Source organism: Ipomoea nil, unplaced genomic scaffold, assembly GCF_001879475.1.
Source record: "Ipomoea nil cultivar Tokyo-kokei standard unplaced genomic scaffold, Asagao_1.1 scaffold3195, whole genome shotgun sequence".
In the NCBI taxonomy this organism is placed as follows: domain Eukaryota; kingdom Viridiplantae; phylum Streptophyta; class Magnoliopsida; order Solanales; family Convolvulaceae; genus Ipomoea; species Ipomoea nil.
This window is the reverse complement of record NW_017619623.1, coordinates 4,400,371-4,420,986: the sequence shown is the minus strand read 5'-3', so window position 1 is coordinate 4,420,986 and position 20,616 is coordinate 4,400,371. Positions and strand designations below refer to the sequence as shown.

The 20,616-nt window shown below is 36.1% G+C and overlaps 2 protein-coding genes across 2 annotated transcripts; both read left to right on the top strand.

Moving 5' to 3' along the window:
* Positions 1 to 483: 483 nt before the first annotated feature.
* On the top strand, positions 484 to 3,117 carry LOC109168299. The gene is made up of 2 exons (XM_019317314.1): positions 484 to 1,193; positions 3,032 to 3,117. The coding sequence occupies exons 1-2, from the start codon at positions 484 to 486 to the stop codon at positions 3,072 to 3,074; spliced, it is 753 nt and encodes a 250-aa protein (XP_019172859.1). The 3' UTR covers positions 3,075 to 3,117.
* Positions 3,118 to 4,008: 891 nt separating this feature from the next.
* On the top strand, positions 4,009 to 5,724 carry LOC109168298 (gliding motility regulatory protein-like). The gene is made up of 4 exons (XM_019317313.1): positions 4,009 to 4,118; positions 4,211 to 4,503; positions 5,238 to 5,339; positions 5,694 to 5,724. Exons 1-4 carry the CDS (start codon positions 4,116 to 4,118, stop codon positions 5,722 to 5,724), a joined length of 429 nt encoding a protein of 142 aa, XP_019172858.1. The 5' UTR covers positions 4,009 to 4,115.
* Positions 5,725 to 20,616: the final 14,892 nt, after the last annotated feature.

The following is a 20,616-nucleotide window of genomic DNA, read 5'->3' as shown; positions in this document are numbered from 1 at the left end:
TTATTTGTTGTCTTTGAATTGTGAGCTCAAAATGTCTAAGCGACCAATAATATCATTGTATAATTGCAGTTTCAAGTCAAGAATCACAAATATTGGTTGGGAATCGCATTATTACACTCAAGATTCTTCAAGTTCTTCTGCGATTGATAAGGTATGAAAAATTACAAAATTTTCATTTGTTCTTTATTATTTGCCGGCTAAACCGCCTGTGGGTACCGGCACTTGTGTTTTCTCCGGCTAAACCGCCTGTGGGTACCGGAGGTTTATAAATATGCATGATTGTTTATTTGTTGTTTATTTTCCGGCTAAACCGCCTGTGGGTACCGGCACATGTGTTTTCTCCGGCTAAACCGCCTGTGGGTACCGGAGGTTTATGAATGCATGATTGTTTATTTGCAACTTTATTTGAATGTCTCAGTGATTGTTTCAAAAAAAAAATGAAATGTAGCATTGAAAAATATTTTGAAATAGGTGATAAATACAATGAGTTCAAATCGTCATTGGATGTATACACGTATTAGAAATGGTCTTCTCACCGAAGAGTTTTTGGCTGGTCTTGAAACTTTCATCCAATTTGCTACTAGTCAACATAGTTGGATGGACGGGGAAAGAATTAAGTGTCCATGTAATCAACGCAAGTGTCAAAACACCAAGTATTTAGATGTGCCTACCGTGAAATACCACTTAGCAAAATATGGATTTGTGTCAGACTACTATGTTTGGCGCTTCCATGGCGAGTACAATGTCAATTTAGATGTTGATCAAGACGTTGGTGGCCCATCTCAAGTGGCTAGTGAAGAAGCATCTAATGCTTACCACACAATGGTTATGGATGCTGCTGGTCCTGAATTTAATGTGGATGAAATAGAAGAATCTCCAAATCCTGAGGCCCAAAAGTTTTATGACATGCTGAAAGCTGCAGATCAAGAGTTGTGGCCTGGGAGTAACAAACACTCGCAGTTGTCTCTTGTAGCTCGACTTATGAGCTTGAAATCAGAGAATCACATATCAGAAAAATGCTTCAATCAATTCACTGAACTTTTGAAAGAAGTTGTTCCGGAGGATAATCTAGTTCCTGACAACTTCTACGAAACCAAAAGGCTATTACGGGGTATGGGATTGCCGGTTCAGAAGATTGATTGTTGCAAGAACAACTGCATGATATATTGGGAGTCAGATATAGATATGACAACGTGTAAGTTTTGTGCCCACCCTCGATTTAAACAAACTTCTCGTGGTACTACAAAACGACAGAAAACTAATGTAGCATACAAAAAAATGTATTACTTTCCTTTGGTTCCTCGACTGCAGAGGTTGTATGCATCTAATGCTACAGCAAATGATATGAAGTGGCATGCAAATTCAGTTGAAGATGGAATCATGCGTCATCCCTCAGACTCGCTTGCTTGGAAGCATTTTAACGACACTTATCCTGACTTTGCATTTGAAATTCGAAATGTCAGGTTAGGTCTGTGCACCGATGGTTTTCAACCATTTGGACAATCAGGGCAACAATACTCCTCATGGCCTGTGATACTTACAACGTACAACTTGCCTCCTTGGATGTGTATGAAGGAGGAGTATATGTTCTTGACCGTATTGGTTCCAGGTCCAAAAAATCCAAAAGAGAAGATAGATGTTTTTTACAACCGCTTGTTATGGAGTTAAACCAATTATGGGAAGTCGATGTTCAAACATATGATATTTCAAAGAAGCAAAATTTTCAGATGCGAGCTGCCCTTATGTGGACAGTTAGTGATTTTCCTGCATATTCGATGTTATCCGGGTGGAGCACTGCTGGGAGGTTAGCTTGTCCGTATTGCATGGACAAGTCGGATGCCTTCACCCTAAAACACAGTAGTAAGCAATCGTGGTTTGACAATCATCGAAAATTTTTGCCACCGAATCATCCATTTCGTAGGAATAAGACTGCATTCTTTAAGAATAGAGCGGTTACAACTGAGGCACCACCTGTTCGGTCAGGATATGATATCCTTGCAGAGATTGAGACTTTAGGCCTTAAAAAGGTCACTGAATTGGATGCATATGAAGTTAATGGATTAATTTCCAAAACTTGCGGTTGGAAGAAGCGAAGTATCTTTTGGGATTTGCCGTATTGGAGTTCACACTTAGTACGACATAATTTGGATGTCATGCATATAGAAAAAAATGTGTTTGATAATGTGTTCAACACAGTAATGGATGTTACTGGAAAAACAAAGGACACATATAAATCTAGAGAAGAGTTGAATGATTATTGTCGGCGGCCTGAGCTGAAGCAAGACCCTGTGACCAGAAAGTTCCCAAAAGGTTGTTACACACTTGACAAACCGGCAAGGGGAGCATTGTGTGAATGGGTTAGGAATCTCAAATTTCCTGATGGCTATGCATCGAATATGAGTCGATGTGTAGATATGAAGAAGTTGAAGTTGTTTGGTATGAAAAGTCACGACTGTCATGTGTTTATGCAGAGGTTAATACCAATTGCATTTCGTGAGTTGCTCCCGCTAAATGTTTGGAAAGTTCTTACAGAGTTGAGTTTATTCTTTAAGAACCTTACTTCCACTACAATTGCAGTTGAGGAAATGACGAAGCTTGATAATGACATACCTCTCATTCTATGTAAACTTGAACGTATATTTCCACCTAGTTTCTTTGACTCTATGGAGCATCTACCAATCCACTTAGCTTATGAAGCAAAGATTGCTGGTCCAGTTCAATATAGGTGGATGTATCCATTTGAGAGGTATAATTGCTGGTCTAGTTTTATGTGTTTCCAAACATATAATAACATTGTCACTAACATATGTTAATTGTGTTTAGATACCTTCGAAAATTAAAAAATAATGTCAAAAATAAAGCGAAAGTCGAGGGCTCTATATCCAATGCATATTTGGTGGAAGAAGCATCATCGTTCTGTTCATACTATTTTGAGGACCATGTTAGCACGAAGCACAGAAACATGCCTCGAAATGCAGATAGTAGTGAATATGTAGTTGATGAACATGAAGAAACTCTTTCTATATTCAAGTATCCGGGTCGAGCATTTGGTAAAGCAAAAGCGAGATATATGACAGATGAAGAGTATAAAGCTGCTCAAACCTATGTGTTATTAAATTGTTCAGAACTGGAGTCATTTATGGAGTAAGAATTCACTTCTCTGTTCAATTTTCTTATACAATGTGTTATAAATGTTAACCCACTTATTTTTTTAAAGGGTTTATATTGAGGAGTTAAAGAGGAGTCAACCAAACATTTCCAGTACTACCATTGATGGTAAATTGGAAAATGAATTTGCAAATTGGTTCAATGACTATGTAAGACTTGTATATATATTATGTATATTAAAATTCAAATTATTTAATAAACTTTAACACTTAGATTATGTATTATACAGGCACATGATCCTTCAAATAACATTTCAAACAAATTTATAAAGGATCTTGCAAAAGGGCCACTAAGATGCGTTAATACCTATTCAGGGTATTATGTGAATGGCTTTAAATTTCACACCATTGGTTATGGTGGAGCTAAAGAAACAATGAACAGTGGAGTTTGCATAAAAGGTACAAACTATAGTGTAGATGAAAGTGATTATTATGGTCGATTGGTAGAAGTTCTACAAGTAGAGTACCCTGGCTTACCAATCAAGAGGTTAGTATTATTCAAGTGTGAGTGGTTTGACCCGACAAGTGTGGGCATGAAGATTCATTCTGAGTATAAACTTGTTGAAGTTAATCATAAGCGTAGATTTAATCGCTATGAACCATTCGTTCTAGCAATGCAAGCTGCTCAAGTTTATTATTGTACATACCCAAGTTTGCGTCGCGACAAACTTGACTGGTGGGCTGTTTGCAAAATTAAAGCGAGATCTGAAATAGTAGTTCCTGAATCATCTATATCTACTGAAGAATCACAAATACCTGCACCATTTCAAGAGGAAACTACCGACAATCATGATTTTATGCAAATAGATGAAGACCCTTTGCGTTTGAATGACCCAAATGGTGGGGTGATAGAATTTGATGGCGAACATGGTGACATCGAAAATGAACTTGAGTTAGAGGAAGAAATAGATGACTCAAGTGGAGGTTCAGTAATAGGAGATAGTGATAATGGTATTGATAGTTACTACATAGTTTACATAGTAAATGTACATGTTATATTTATATGTTATTTAACTTTATTATATTTTATTATACTTTTTTAGATGACACGAGGTGGTAGTAGAGTTGGACGCATAAGAGGACGTGGACGCGGTGCATCGGTTACACTTCCGAGTTCTAGCCCATCATCGTCTGCACTTCCTTCTCCTGTGGCTCCTATTGTGGCACCTCCTCCTGCTATAGTATCTCCAGCTATTGTGTCACCTGCTTCTATTGGTTCACCACCTGAATTGCCGATTCCATCACCATCAGACTCTACTGCTCCACCCACATCCTCATCAGTTGCAGGATCATCTACTGCTTGTGATTTGCCTATTGTTCATATAGAGGATGGGAGGTAAAAATGTGTTTTTTTGTTTACATTTATGTGTATATTATTTTTTATCTTTATTAATCATTTCTATATGTACAGGTTAATGCCTTCTAACACATGTTCACATACAATTACAAAAATATTAAAGCAAAGGATTTACCCTGATGGGTATACTTGGAAGACGGTGTCTAATGACTACAAGGAATACTACTTTGAAGAATTTAAGGTAAATTTACGATATGTTTTTGAAAATAGTGTGGTTCATTCTTGAAGCTAGAATGTTATATAATTTATGTTAGTAACTTTGTCCAATGCATCTTATGGATGATATTGCATATATTTGACAAATTTGTAATTTGTAATGTTACAGAAATATTTCAAGTGGGACGAGACTATTAACAGTCAAGTACATATAGCATTTTTAACACAAACAAGAACACGCTATACCGATATGGTCTCCAGAATAAAGAAGAATCGGACTTCATCTGGGAAGCCAGATTTTATACACGAAGATACATGGCGCATTTGGGAGGCATATTGGGATAGGCCTGAAGTGAAAGCTAAATCTGAACAGCAACGCAAAAATAGGATGAGTGAGGTAGCCGGACCTGGTACGGGATGTTCTCGACATACCGGAGGATCTAGATCAAGTATTGAGCACTTCCACACATTGGTAATACATTTAATATAAAAATTTATTATTTGTATATATTTTACGGATCTTAAGCATCATTTTATTGTTTGTGATTGTTTAATAGCGGGTTGAACTTCAAAAGGAGCCTAATCTGTTTGAGTACTTTGCGCATACCCACAAAAAGAAGGATGATACATTCGTTGATGAGAGGTCAAAGCAAATCGCTGTAAGTATAACCTACTTGTCTTATATTACATTCGTGTGATGAGTTATTTAATACACATGAGTTAAAGGAATAAAACTTCAGCAAACTGACATATATGTTTAAGGAATACACATGGTTTTTGTAGCTTGTAGCTTGTAGATGATTGTAGATGATGGTCCCTTTTAAGGTTCTTGTGGGCTTTACCATGAATATGAACATAATAGTTTAGGTATTCTTAGTTTAAAGTTAAACTTCTTGTGTGTATATGCTACTTGTCTTATATGTTGTTTGAGGTCAAAGAAAATCGTTGTTTGAGTGCTTATATGCCTTTAATCCTTTATTCTTGTCTTATTTTGTATACGTTTTTAATTGTAGGACGAAATACAAGCACGACGTGATGCTGTAATGCAAGAGGCGGAAGGTTCAACTGACCCACCAGTTATAGACATGTCACAGATGTATGTGGATGTTGTTGGTGGGGTAAAAAAGCAGCGTATTTATGGCTTAGGGACTAAGTCATCTGCATTTATCAGCGGGAATAGCTGTAGTTCATCTGCTACTTCACAAGTTCAACAAGAGGCAATGAAGGAGATGATGAACCAACAGTTAGAGACCATGCGATGTGAGATGGAAGCTAAACTACAAGCTGAAAGAACTGAGATGGAAGCTAAACTACAAGCTGAAAGAACTGAGATGGAAGTTAAACTACAAGCTGAAAGAACTGATATGGAAGTTAAACTACAAGCTGAAAGAACTCAAATGCAAGTTCAAATGCAGGCTCAAATGCAAGCTCAAATTGCAAGTTTGATGGATGAGTTGCGTCGCAATGGTATGCTATCCAATCCAAGTACTCAAGCTCAACATTCGGCTAATTCAAATGGTAAAAACTTAGGAGATGATTAGATTATGTTTATTAATATATTTGATACTGGTACTAATGATGTAACATTATACTACAATACTTTTGTTGTTGTTATTCACTTTGAATGCTTTAATATAGTATATTTTATAATTATATTAATCAAATACTATATTATAGCCTTAATGCATGTTTCTTATATTAATTAGTGGGTATAATTATTTTATTATTTTTTAAAATTTAGCGACGTATGGTAGTAAGGCAACAAAATAGCAACGAAAAAATCCGTAGTTAAATTTAGCGACGGATATTTTTGTCGCTAAGTTGTAGGTAAATCACATTAAATTCAAATAATAATCAAAAGTCTAGCGACGGATACTTTCCGTCGTAAAAATAACGACGGAACATAGCGGCGGTCATGTCAGTCGCTATATTTAGCGACGGAATAATTTGTAGCTAAGCCGTTGCAAATTCCGTGGCGACGAAGTTTTTATTTTTGCCTTAGCGACGGAAATTCCGTCGCTACATATAACGATCGAAGATTCGGTCGTTATTCGGTCACAAAGTTCGTCTTCTAATCTGCCGTCAAATGAAATTTAGCGACGGAATTTCCGTCGCTAAATATAGCGACCGAACCTTCGGTTGTTATTCGGTCACAAACGTCCTCTTCAAATCCGTCGCCGAGTGGAATTTAGCGACGGATTTATTTTGACTAACGACGGACTCTTCCGTCGCAAGATTTAGCGACGGAAAAATGTTGTGTCGCTAAAATCTAGCGACGGGGTTTTTAGCTACGGACGACATCCGTCGCTAGTCCGTCGCTATACGGTTTAGCGACGGAAAAGTCCGTCGCTATTTTAGCGTTTTTTTTGTAGTGGATGTGTAACCCATGTTTCGTCTAGCCAAAGATGACGTAAACGTGGCGCTTCTTGGGAGGCAACCCAAGCAAATAAGTTTCCTTCAGTTTTGCTTTATTTTAGTTTTTCATTTTGGTACTTTTTAGACTTTAATTTCACTAACCTTCTACTTTCATTTCACTACTACACAGCAGGCTTTTAACGTCGGCTACATACCGACGTTGTTCTGGGCGACGTTGTATATAATATATATAATGTCAGTTATTTAAATAACCAACATTATATATATATATTTTAATTTAATTATTAATTACCTACAACTTCAGCTATTTATAAATAGCCGACGTTGTAGGTGTTTGTTTGTTTTTAAATATACATTACAACGTCGGCTATTAGTAAATAGCTGACGTTGTAATGTTTTTTTTAAATACTTTACAACGTCAGCTAATACCAATTAGCCGACATTATAAAGTATTTATTATTTTTTTTAATATATATACACGTCGGCTATTACTAAATAGCCGACGTTGTATGTTTTTTTTAATATACAGTTTATTTGTCAATTTATACCCAAAAACCTGCTCAAATTACTCACAACCACATCCAAAACTTGCTCAATTATTGCATCACAGCCACATCAAAATATGTAGAATCTAATATTTATAATAGAACAAGTAATAAAACTAATAAATCTCACAATTTGATACTTATCAAATAATACAAGTTAAAATTATCAACCTAAGATCAATTAGTTTTATTCACATATTTAACCATACATCAATTAAGAAGTCGGCCCGTACGTCTCTAACTTGATCAATTTCTTGTTGAGTGTAGCTCGATCCACCAACTCTCTCAACAATCTACAAAGTTGATAATTAATAAATAATTAGTAAGCTAGCATTTTTAAAGTTAGAATGAGAAAGGTATTATATTAAATTACATGCCTTATCAATTCCCGCACATGCTTCTTTGGAAAGAATTTCAAGGATGTATTTCATGACATAATATCCACATTCCATACTTCCAACTTGTTTGGCACACTACATTTGAATTAAATTACATTTAAAATTTTATTTAATAAAAAACAGTAAAATATATGTAGTTTTACTAATGTATATAAAATACTTACCAAAACTTTAGTCCATTCTGGTGAACAAGTTGATGTATTGCTTCTCAACAAATTTGTTGATTTCACACACCTAAAATTATAAGAGATTAGTATACTTAAATACTTTATGGCATCATGCATACTTTATTAATAATATATTAATAGTTATAAGTTCACATACGTTTCAATTATATCTTTGATGTCATCACGTGGCTCGCCTCCAATGGAATCAAACCAATAGATTTCATTAAGTTGAGGACAAATTGCCATTAACATCCAATGATCACTACAAATAAATAATGTATTTAAGTTATTATATAATAGAAGTATATTATATATAAGTTATTTTATTTGAAACAATTAAAACTTACTTTAAAATATATGGGGCTAAATAGCATTGTTTCTGTCCATATTGCATGGTGACGTTTATATATCCTGGCCACGAGCTATGCTTGCTACTTAGGTTCCCGTAAGGGTTTATACCATCATTACAAAGTCCAAGTCTAAGATTTCTCGACTTAATGCCAAATTCAGGAAAAACATTATCAAAGGTTTTCCATTGAGTAGAATCAGCCGGGTGTCGAAGCTTGCCATCAGAATTTTTTTGATCTGCATGCCAGGTTAAGTTTTTCGCGTCGCTTGGATTTGTAAACATACGCTTAAATCTTGGAAGAATTGGGAGATACCACATAACTTTAGCTGGTAGCTCTTTCGAACTTGCCTTACCAACAACATGCTCTCTTATTTTGTACCGAGATGCCCCACAGATTGGACATGCATTCAATTCTTTGTAATCATTCCTAAACAATATGCAATCGTTAGGACAAGCATGTATCTTTTCATACTCCATACCCATGGGACACATAATCTTCTTGGCATCATATGTATTCTTCAGGAGTCCATTATCTTCTGGGAAGCATATCCTTTATTAAATCAAGTAAAGCAGTAAAGCTCTTGTCGCTCCATCCATTCCCAGCTTTTAAGTTGAATAATTTCAAAACAGCAGATAACCGAGTATATTTACAACACCCTGGCCATAAAGGCTGTTTTGAATCATTTAATAATTCATCCAACTCATTTGATCGATTGGTGGACTCTTCTCCAACATCACGGAACATTTCGTCCAACCTATCTTTAGACTCATCATCTTCATTTGCTTCGTTGTCAACATACATGTTAGATGTACTAGTCCCTCCTCCTCCTTCACCGTGCCATATCCATTTTGTATAATTTGGATTAATTCCATTACAAATTAGATAATCATATATGTCCTTTGCACTTAATAGTTTTAGATTACAACACTTCTTACAAGGACAAAAAAAAACATCGCATCATTATTTGAAGATGACGTTTTGCAAACTCTATAAATTCTGTAACTCCGGCTGCATATTCTGTACTCAATCGAGAAGCATTCATCCAACTTTTATCCATCACAAGTGAATCTAGGATAATATTAATTCCAATTAAACTTTTGTTAATATTGATTCAACAAATATCTAAAATAATTGTTGTGGCGAGAGTAGACTAGTTAGGAGTATTAGTTTTTCAGTACACTAAGTAATGAATACACTAAGCTAGCTAGTTGTAATATTCTAACTAATGCTTGACTTAGTATCCTGTACAAATTAAATAAATTCACATGCATATAAAAAGTCCACATAATTTAAAGTTTATAGATTATTTGCAATAAATGATCTAATAATTAATTAATAATGATAATTTACTAAAATTCGAAATAAATTAATAACAATTTCAAATGTATACAAATAAACCCTAAAATGTAAATATATTTACTAAAATTTGAAGTAAATTAATAATAATTACAAATATAATACAAATAAACCCTAAAATGAAAATATATTTACTTAAATTCGAAATAAATGAATAATAATTTCAAATATATACAAATAAACCCTAAAATCAAATATATTTACTAAAATTCGAAATAAATTAATAACAATTTCAAATATATACAAATAAACCCTAAAATGCAAATATATTTACTAAAATTCGAAATAAATTAATAATAATTTCAAATATATACAAATAAACCCTAAAACACAAATATATTTACTAAAATTCTAAATAAATTAATAATAATTACAATTATAATACAAATATACCATAAAATGAAAATATATTTACCAAAATTCAAAATAAATCAATAATAATTACAAATATAATACAAATAAACCCTAAAATATAACTATATTTACTAAAATTTGAATTAATTAATAATAATTAAAAAAATACCTCGAACGACGACAGTGTAGCGAACGGCGGTCGGGAGTGCAGCGGACGTCGGGGAGGTTAGGCAGCGTGTCTGTGTGTCGCGGAGCGGCGGCAGTGCGATGCAGCGACGGCCTGGGCAACAGTGTGGGTGTAGCACCCCGTGTTACGGCCTCTAACCCAGACTAATTATTTAATTACTTACCATTAAAAGAGAATTAAATTCCCTTAATTAATTGAGAAGGGTCCACCATGGATCATGGACCCTTACCCCTAAACCAAACCCTAGTCCTATAAGGAATAGAATAAGTAAATCCTTACCATTCAGACCTTAGATATGACTTTTAAGTATATATAAGGACCTGGGAGGCACCTAGAAATCACACAACAATAGATTCCACCACACAAGAATTCCCCTATCACCAAACGTAGGAGAAATCACGAAGAGGAGATCTTAGAGAAAGAACCATAGTAGCCAAGGATTCTAATTAAGGCTAAGAGGTAACCCATGTCTCAACAAAATCTATTTTCCTTGCTATAATCTCCTTCTTTGGCTCCATTGATATGTAATTCTGTGTTTGCATCTTGATAAGGCTTTTCCTGAGATTGATATGATGATTATGAGATAATCTTGATGTTTATGAGATGATCTTGATGTTTATGTGTTGATCTTGATACTTATGTGCTAATCTTGATGTTCTTGATTCTAAGATTGTTGGTCCCAAAAGAGGTAAGGTGAAAGTCTAGAGGGGGGGGGGGGGGGGGGGGGAGGTGAATAGACTTTCAAACTTTTTCGCACAGCACAACAATTGCTAAGCCAGAGATAAACCAAAACTCTTAACTAGATTGTTAGAGTATGGTGCACAGCGGAAATAAATAAACATAAAGTGTGTGTGAGATTGTGTGAGCAGTATATCTCGTGTAGAGCAAATATGTAAAGAGCGGTAAATAAAGAAAGCAGTAAAGAACACAAGACAATTATAGTGGTTCGCGAGGTGGTGTAATCCTCCTACTTCACTTGCTCTTATCTCCAAGAGCAATTCACTATATCTGCCACTCCTTGGTTCCAAGATACAATGAATTTCCGTGATCTAGTGCTTTGATCACAAAGCCCGCACTAATCACGCCCAGTGACACCACACTCCTGCTTCAGGTTTCACATCGCCGCGCTACTATCCCAGGATTTCACGACTCCGCGTTACTTTCCCCCCGTCTTCCACACTCCGGTAGAAACGTATCCCGTGATCTAGTGCTTTGATCACAAAGCCCGCACTAATCACGCCCAGTGTCTCCGACACTGCTGCTTCGGATCTCACAGCTCCGTGTGACAATCCAGGATTTCACAGCTCCGTGCTACTTTCCTCCCATCTCTTGTTTTGCTCCAAAACAAGTGTTGTCTTGCTTCCAACTTCTGAGACTCTGTAGATGATCTTCAATGATGCGCAGGTCTCTTTGATGAAGATAAACACTCTGGAATGATTTCTCTTGATAGCTCTGAGTGTTTTCTCTCTTTGAATATATCAAGTAAAGCACTTGATATTTTTGCTCTGCTTTGCTCTGTTTAAGAACTCTCAGAATATTTCTCTTTTGAAGCTCTCTGAGTTCTTTTTCTTTTCTCACTTCTCACTTGAAGATTTTTGGTATGCTGTGTACCAAATGAGATTTTTGCTCTATCTTATCTTCTGCAAAGATGTCAGAAGGATAAGCTAGCCGTTTGATGGATCTTCATCTCCATGTAAATGAGCTCCCAAACTTCATCTGATATTCCCCTGGTTTAACGTTGAGTGGGAATATCTGGGTCTCTGTTTTGGTGTAGAATGGCTTCTCTGATCAACTCTGAAGTGGTCCTTGTATCTTTGTGATTTAAAAATATTCATTAATTTAATCCCATACTAGTTAAACTAGTATTTTTCCTTGTGAGAATATTTTCACTGTAAGTTCATCTTCATCTTCTTCATTCTCACATCTGGGTGTTCTCAGACTTCAAACTGGCTTTGAACTTCCACCCAATTTGAATTTCTCCTTTGTAATTGACACCCAATTTCAATTGGCTTGTAATTGGCACCCAATTTGAATTTCTCCATTGTAATTGGCTCCCAATTGACTTTGACTTACAATTGGCTCCCAGACTTCTCCTGGTGCTTTTCAATTGCTCCCCAATTTGAATTGTTGACTTTGACTTCGAAATTGGCTCCCAGACTTCTCCTGGTATTGAATTTCATCTCAATTCAATTTGATCTCCATGTCTTCTTTGAATCGGTCCCCAACTTTGAAATTGCATCCCATACTACAACCTCAATTGGCTCCCAATTCCATACTACAACCTCAATTGGCTCCCAATTTCAATTCTACATTGGCTCCCATCTTGAATTGATTCCCATGTGATTTCAATTCTACTTTGGCTCCCATCTTGAATTGATTCCCATGTGATGGCTCCCAATTTCAATTCTACATTGGCTCCCATCTTGAATTGATTCCCATGTGATGGCTCTCAATTTCAATTCTACATTGGCTCCCATCTTGAAATTTCAATTCTACATTGGCTCCCATCTTGAATTGATTCCCATGTGAAACTTGCTCCCATCTTGAATTGATTCCCAAGTGAAACTTGCTCCCAATTTCAATTTCATGGCTCCCAATTTCAATTCTACATTGGCTCCCATCTTGAATTGATTCCCATGTGAAACTTGGTCACAATTTCAATTTCATGGCTCCCAATTTCAATTCTACATTGGCTCCCATCTTGAATTGATTCCCATGTGAAACTTGCTCCCAATTTCAATTGATTTCAATTTCTCTGAAACTGGCTCCCAATTGGAAATCAGCTCCCAAGTGCAATTGCATCTCAATTGCCACCCAAGTGAAATTGCTTCCCAATTTCCACTTGTAATTGGCGCCCAAAGCTTAAACTAGCGCCCAACTCCATCAGATTAATTTTCGAACTTGAACCATTTCGCATAACATATCAAGCATCATCCACTTCGTCCGTACAGCTTATTGGTTAAATCTCCAATCATATCTGATGTATTCCTTTCTTTCCATGGATGCTTGATCTCCAAGTCAATTTCATGCATTCTTCCAACCTTAATTTTCTTCATGAAAATTCTTCTGGGATATTTCTTTAAGTAGTAGCATTGACGTGAATATTGTATCATTCATCATCTTCTTCAATTTGTCATTTTCTCCAGACAAATTATTGATTTTAGGCTTTATATCTTCTTCTTCTATTTTCATCCATCTTCCTCTATTTTTCTCTTTTCCAACTTAAATAATTTCCCGATCATGGTCTAAGACTCTACTAGACCTAAGAAATAAAATTGGGGGATCTACAAATACATATTTGGCATATCAAAACCATTACACTTTATTCCTAACAATTTCCCCCATTTTGATAATGCCAAAACCTATACTCAGTCATTGGCTTTAAGTCTTTTTAAAAATAATCTTTTTGCTCAATTTTATTTGACAAAGCCAAGATGATTTTAACAATGGTTTTCTAGACACAATCAAAAGAAAACTTGTGAATTAAATTTTTGGACAAGCTCCTAAACGCATCTTGAATTATTTTTATTTTGATAATCATCAATTTTTAATTTTGTCGTGCGTTTGACATATTTCTTGCCTTTTAATTCACGAAAGTCTAATTACATTAAACAAATAAAATTAAAGACTCAAAATAGACCATGGGAAATTATTATTGATATATTTCGAGAGTATTGAGAAAAACGCAACAGAGGTTCGAAAATAGAGAAAATATCAGCTTAAGAGAATTTTCAAAGTACCTTCTGGGTTTCTTCACACCAGAGTCTTTCTTCAAAATTTCCTTGACATGTTCTCTGAGCTTGAAGAAATCATCTTTGAACTTTGCATTCTGAAATTTCTTTGTAAGCTGTCCGGCCATGTAATGTCCAAAAGCTTCTTTGATATTGTTGCCCGAAAGAACTCCGTTTTCCCACCATAAGACACATTCTTCGAAGCTTCTTTCTTCTCCAAGATTCATGCCCATATTTCCAGTGAAATCTCTTAATTCATACCACATCTCGGTTCTTTTCTTTTTGCCTTCTTCTTCTTTATTCTTCTCCGAGATCCATTGGGCTTGATCGGCTGCAGGCCATTTCTTGATCATGCTTGGTAGATTTTCCTTGGTCCATATTGTTGTCTGAGTGGCGGTACCCTTAGAGCATTCGAACCAGCCACGCTGTTCAGCAACCTTTGATGTACTCGTACCAAGACTAGGATTCGCGAACTGACCAAAACCAATCTGAGATGGTCCTTGTGAGGATTGTCCGCGGCTTCGGCCTCTACCTTGAGTAGACATTACTGGCTGTTGTTGACTTCCAAGAATAAATTCTTGTTGTTGCAAAGCCAAGTGACTGAGAATTTCTTCCCCCCTTTTGGCGTTATCAACCAAAAATGCAAGGGTCTTAAAGTCTCGGTCTTGGTTTGCCTTCACAGTTTCAACACTGTTGTGTGTTTCAATGGAAACGGTTTGCATGTTGTCCAGCTTATTTGTTGTAACTGCGAGTTCAGCTTCAAGTTTGTTGATTCGGCTTTCTTGGTCTTCAATTGCTTTGATCTGTCTCAAGTGACGTTCGTTGTTAATCTTTTCAGCTGCTTCTCGTTCCTTCTTCATGAGCTGAATCACTTCAAGTAAGCCTTTTGTCAATTCTCCTTTCAAAATTCTTTCTGCTTTGTCAATCTGGGTCTTCAAAATATTTTGATGCTCCATTAATTCCTTCAGATTGACTCGTGTATCCGTGTGTTGTTGATCCATCTTTTGATTTTGTTCAACCAACTTTTCTCCAAGTGTTTGACAAACAACATCACTGGATTCGGCTACTTTGGCAAATAAGGATGAAAATATGTCATCATCTTGATCATTCATCTGCACAAAGTTTTGAGGGGATCCGAATGGACTTCTATTCGGATCTGTGAGAACAACTGTATCAATAAGTTGCATCCCTTCTTCTTCAGGTGATTCGGCTTCTTGATTGAGATCACCAACTTGTTCTTCTAGGACTTCTGTTCTCGTGTAATTGTCTGCAAATAAATCTTCATTTTCTAGAACAGGGTCCATGATAGGCATGGTAGACTCGGTATGGTGTACCGGCAATACACTGGATAAATGCTCCGTGATTTGTTGTCTACCCTCAGTAGCAACTTCTACTGCAACTTCAACTAGTATATCTCTTCTTCTTTCTTCTGACACTTGTTCTCTTATTTCTTCTCGTACTGACACTTCTCCTCTTATTTCTTTTCTTCTTTTATCCCTTTTTGTAGCCATAAACAATTATTTTTTTTTTAATTCCCTTTTTATTTTATTTTTATTCATATATTTTTTTGTATATCTTTTTGGCTACGAAACTTGTTCTTTTTATATACCGTAGGGATTTTCATTTTGTAGGAGAAAGAGGCAGAGAAAAAAAAAATAGAGATAGACAAAACCAGTAGCAAAAACATCCATAATTTTATTTATCTCCTTCTTAGGGAGAAAGAGAGATAACATTTTTGGATAAGGTCACATCACATATTCAGGCTTCATTAGTAGAGAGACTAGCGCCGTGATTAGTCTCAAGACCAGCCTGCGGTGGAGACGGAGAGCTTGATTTCAGAGTAAAGACTAATCCGGGTTCCATTGAGAGTTGAGCAGATCGCTTGAAGCTGCGGGTTAGAGGACGAGAAGACAGTGGTGATGGTGTCGAGCGTTGTAGCTGCACTGCTGAGACTTTCGGACCTTTTTGAACTTGATCCTTGGTCGGTGGTTGTCCTTCCTCTTCTTCAGAAAATAGGATGAGAGGATCTCTAGGTGTGTCTCCAACTTCATGTCCTCCATTTGCAGCACGTCGAGCTCTCAACATCACTTGTCTTACTTGCTCGGCCACTCTCCTGGAAGATCTTCTCTTTTCTTGATTCTTTGGAGTCATCGAAGCCTGCAAAAAAAAAAAAAAATAGATACAAACAAAAGAAGTCTCCACACAGATTTGTTTGCTTCAGGTCCTAATTTATAGGCCTAGGAAGGTGCTAGAACCGTGTGTCCTAATGATGAAGAGGGCGAAAGGTTTTCACTGGATATAGCCGACGTTTGGTTTCAAAAGGTGTGATGAATGCTTTCATGACTCTTCATTGGTCGAGAAAGCGGTGGATGTGATGGGTAGTGGTTTCTAGGAGAGTAATTGAGGAATTAGGGTGACGATTTGAGAGAGAACGAATCGGTTTGGAAAGATTTGATCTAGGAGAGGATTATGGGGGTAGGTTTAGGTTGGGTGGAGGTTTAGAAAGGGTAGGAGTTTATGAGTGGAGGTTTGATGCCCAATTAAACTCTAATTTTCCTCCTTTATCTCCTGATTTCCTTCTCAAATTCGTGTACCACAAACATAATAACACTCAAACATCTCGTTAGTAGCAAAAATTACTCCACAAATAATTAATCACACATACCAATTATATTAAACTCATACACGGTAATTTCCAATCAAAATTTAAACACATTTTGGAAACTAACAAAATTAACATTCATATTCCAAATTAACATTTAGAAACATCTTTATAAAATTAGCACGCAAATCAGATTCCAAAATATTTTAGAAACTAACAAAAATATTAACTTCTAGATTTCTAAAACATTTTATTGGAAATTATATCACATATACTGCATATATACGAAACACATATACAATTAACACATTAAATCACATTTTGCACATAACACATATACATTATTAAAGAAACATGGTAAATCACTTTTTAGAGCAAATTGTTCATGCAAACAAGTTAGTTAATTTACAGAAACATGAACACATACTCAAAAACTGATTAACACATTAAAACATGCAATTTTATACCAATTATCAAATAAATCACGAATTGCATATTTTATCAAATTAATTTGCATGGCATATGATCTCACGTTAAATAATACATGCAAATACACAATTAAATTCCTAACACATATTGCAATTTTATCGCATAAAAATTTCGAATAAAAACATACATGCAAGTACGTAAAACAATTTATTCATATAAACAATTTATTTTGAGCACAAGTATCAATTTAAATAGAGAGATTAAGTGCAGTGATACTTAGCTCATTTCGATCATTCCCAACTCGTGCCTTAAGGTAGAAAATCTCGTTTCGCATAAAGGCTTCGTGAGAATATCAGCAACTTGGTTTTCCGTAGGGATATATTCGATCTTCAGATTTTTCTTTTCAACGTGATCCCTTATAAAATGATGTCGAATGTCGATATGTTTGGTTCTTGAGTGAAGCACCGGATTGTGAGTGATAGCGATTGCACTAGTATTATCACAATAAATACTAACGTCATCACAATTAACTCCGTAATCCTTCAACTGTTGCTTCATCCACAAAATTTGCGCAGAACAACTTCCTGCAGCAATATATTCGGCCTCGGCGGTACTAGTTGCGATGGAATTTTGCTTTTTGCTGAACCAAGAAACAAGCCTTCCCCCCAAGAACTGGCATGTCCCGGAAGTGCTTTTTCTGTCTATTTTGCAACCTGCAAAATCCGCATCTGAAAAACCCGTTAGAGTAAAATCTGTACCTTTTGGATACCATAATCCAACATTGATTGTGCCTTTCAAATATCGTATGATCTTCTTTGTTGCGGTGAGGTGGCTTTCTTTTGGATTTGCTTGGAATCTTGCACATACTCCCACAGCATAAGAAATGTCCGGCCTACTTGCAGTAAGATATAGAAGTGAACCAATCATTCCTCTATATTTTGTTTGATCGACATCTTTTCCATCTTCATCTTTGTCTAGCCTTATTGATGTGCTCATTGGAATTTTGATCGATGATTTTCCATCAAGGACAAACTTCTTTATCAAGTCGCGGGTGTACTTTGCTTGATTGATGAATACTCCTTCTTTCAGTTGTTTGACTTGTAAGCCTAAGAAGTAATTCAATTCACCCATCATGCTCATTTCGAATTTATTCTGCATAAGCTTCGAAAATTTCTCACACAAAGAATTGTTAGTGCTTCCAAAAATAATATCATCAACATATATTTGCACTAATAAAATATGATCACCATCTTGAATTCTAAATAGAGTTTTGTCAACAAGGCCTTTGGTGTATCCACAGCTTATCAAGAACATTGACAAAGTATCATACCAAGCTCTAGGAGCTTGTTTCAACCCATACAATGCCTTTTTAAGTTTGTAGACTTTATCACCTTCGCCTTTTACCTCAAAACCTGGGGGTTGTTCGACATGAACTTCTTCTTCGAGTAGACCATTCAAGAATGCGCTTTTCACGTCCATTTGATAAACGGTGAAATCTTTGTGTGCGGCGTAGGCTAGGAAAATTCTGATTGCTTCAAGTTGAGCCACTGGTGCAAAAGTTTCATCAAAATCTATTCTTTCTTCTTGAGAGTATCCTTTTGCAACGAGCCTTGCTTTATTCCTAACAATCACGCCTTCTTCGTTTGCTTTGTTCCGGAAGACCCATTTGGTTCCTACAACATTGTGGTTCGCCGGTCTTGGAACAAGTTCCCAAACATCATTTCTTTTGAATTGATCGAGCACTTCTTGCATAGCATTTATCCAATCCGGATCATTGAGAGCTTCGTCAACTTCTTTTGGTTCAATTTGAGATAGATAACACGTGAACAATGCTTCCATGGTAGACGATCTTGTTTTCACGCCTTCATGAATATTCCCAATAATTAATTCTGGAGGGTGATTTTTGAGCCATCTTAAATCTAGTTCAAATGGGTGCATGGTACTGGGTGAATCCATTTGTTGTGAAATGGGAGAGTTGGTTCGAATTTCATTATTTAATTCTTCTTGAAATTGATTACCAACTTCACATGCAACTTGATCACACATTGGAACCCATACTGCATCCTCATTCCCACGTGAGGCATCACCACCAAAATTATTATTAAAAGAATTTCCAACTTCTTCTAGATGAGGGATGAGATTTTCTAGAGAATTAATTTCCAACTCATCCATTCCCTGCAAAACATCATCTTCACACCTATCATTAGTATCACAAAAATCAATATGACACTTGTTACCATTTTGTGCAATTTCTTCGTCCAGTGCATCATTTTTGATCTGTGATTTTTCATCAAATACCACGTGTATGGATTCTTCAACCACCATTGATCTTTTATTCAAAACTCTGAACGCCTTGCTGGTAGTCGAATATCCTAGAAAAATTCCTTCATCTGCACGCTCATCAAAGGCTTTTAGATGCAATTTATCATTAGTATGAATAAAACATTTGCATCCAAAAATATGAAAATAACCAATATTTGGTTTTCTCCCTTTATAAAGCTCATATGGCGTCTTCTTGTACTGCTTATGTATCATGCTTTGATTTTGTGTGTAGCAAGCAGTGTTGACAGCTTCCGCCCAATATCGTTTCGGGAGACCGGCAGCACTAATCATCACTCGTGCGGCTTCTTTGAGCGTCCGGTTTCTTCTTTCGGCAACACCGTTTTGTTGCGGTGTTCTTGCGGAAGATAATTGATGAGAAATTCCATGTGAATTGCAAAAAGCTTGTATAACTCCATTCACGAACTCGGTTCCGCGATCCGTTCGTATTTTTGATATTTGCAATTCTTTCTCATTTTGTAGTTTCTTCAACAGCTTCGGTAGAACTTGCTCAACTTCATTTTTCTTCTTGAGAAACACGGTCCAAGTGTACCTGGAAAATTCATCAACAACAACGAGAGTATATTTCTTACCACTTACACTTATTGGATCAACCGGTCCAAATAAGTCCATATGTAGTAAGCTTAACGGTCTTGACGTTGACTCATATGTCTTTGATTTGAATGATGATTTGATTTGCTTTCCGCGTTGGCATGCATCACACACTTGGTCCTTCTTGAAGATAATATCTGGCAAGCCTTCTACTAGTTTCTTCTTCGCAAGCTGATTGATGGTCTTGAAGTTTAAGTGGTTGAGCTTTCTGTGCCATTCCCAATTAGCTTCATTTGAATTTCTGGCCATTAAGCACACTGAATCTTTGCTTGTGCTCCGATCAACAATATACATATTCTTCCGCCGTTTTCCAGATAAAATAATTTCATTTGTGAGCTCATTTTTGATTAGACAATTATCTTTAGAAAATTCTACAAGATAGCCTTTATCACAAAATTGACTAGTGCTCAACAAATTAAATTTTAATCCTTCAACGAAAGAAACATCTTCAATCTTCAATCCATTTTTCTTGATCGTGCCAACTCCTTTTGTAATTCCATAATTTTGATT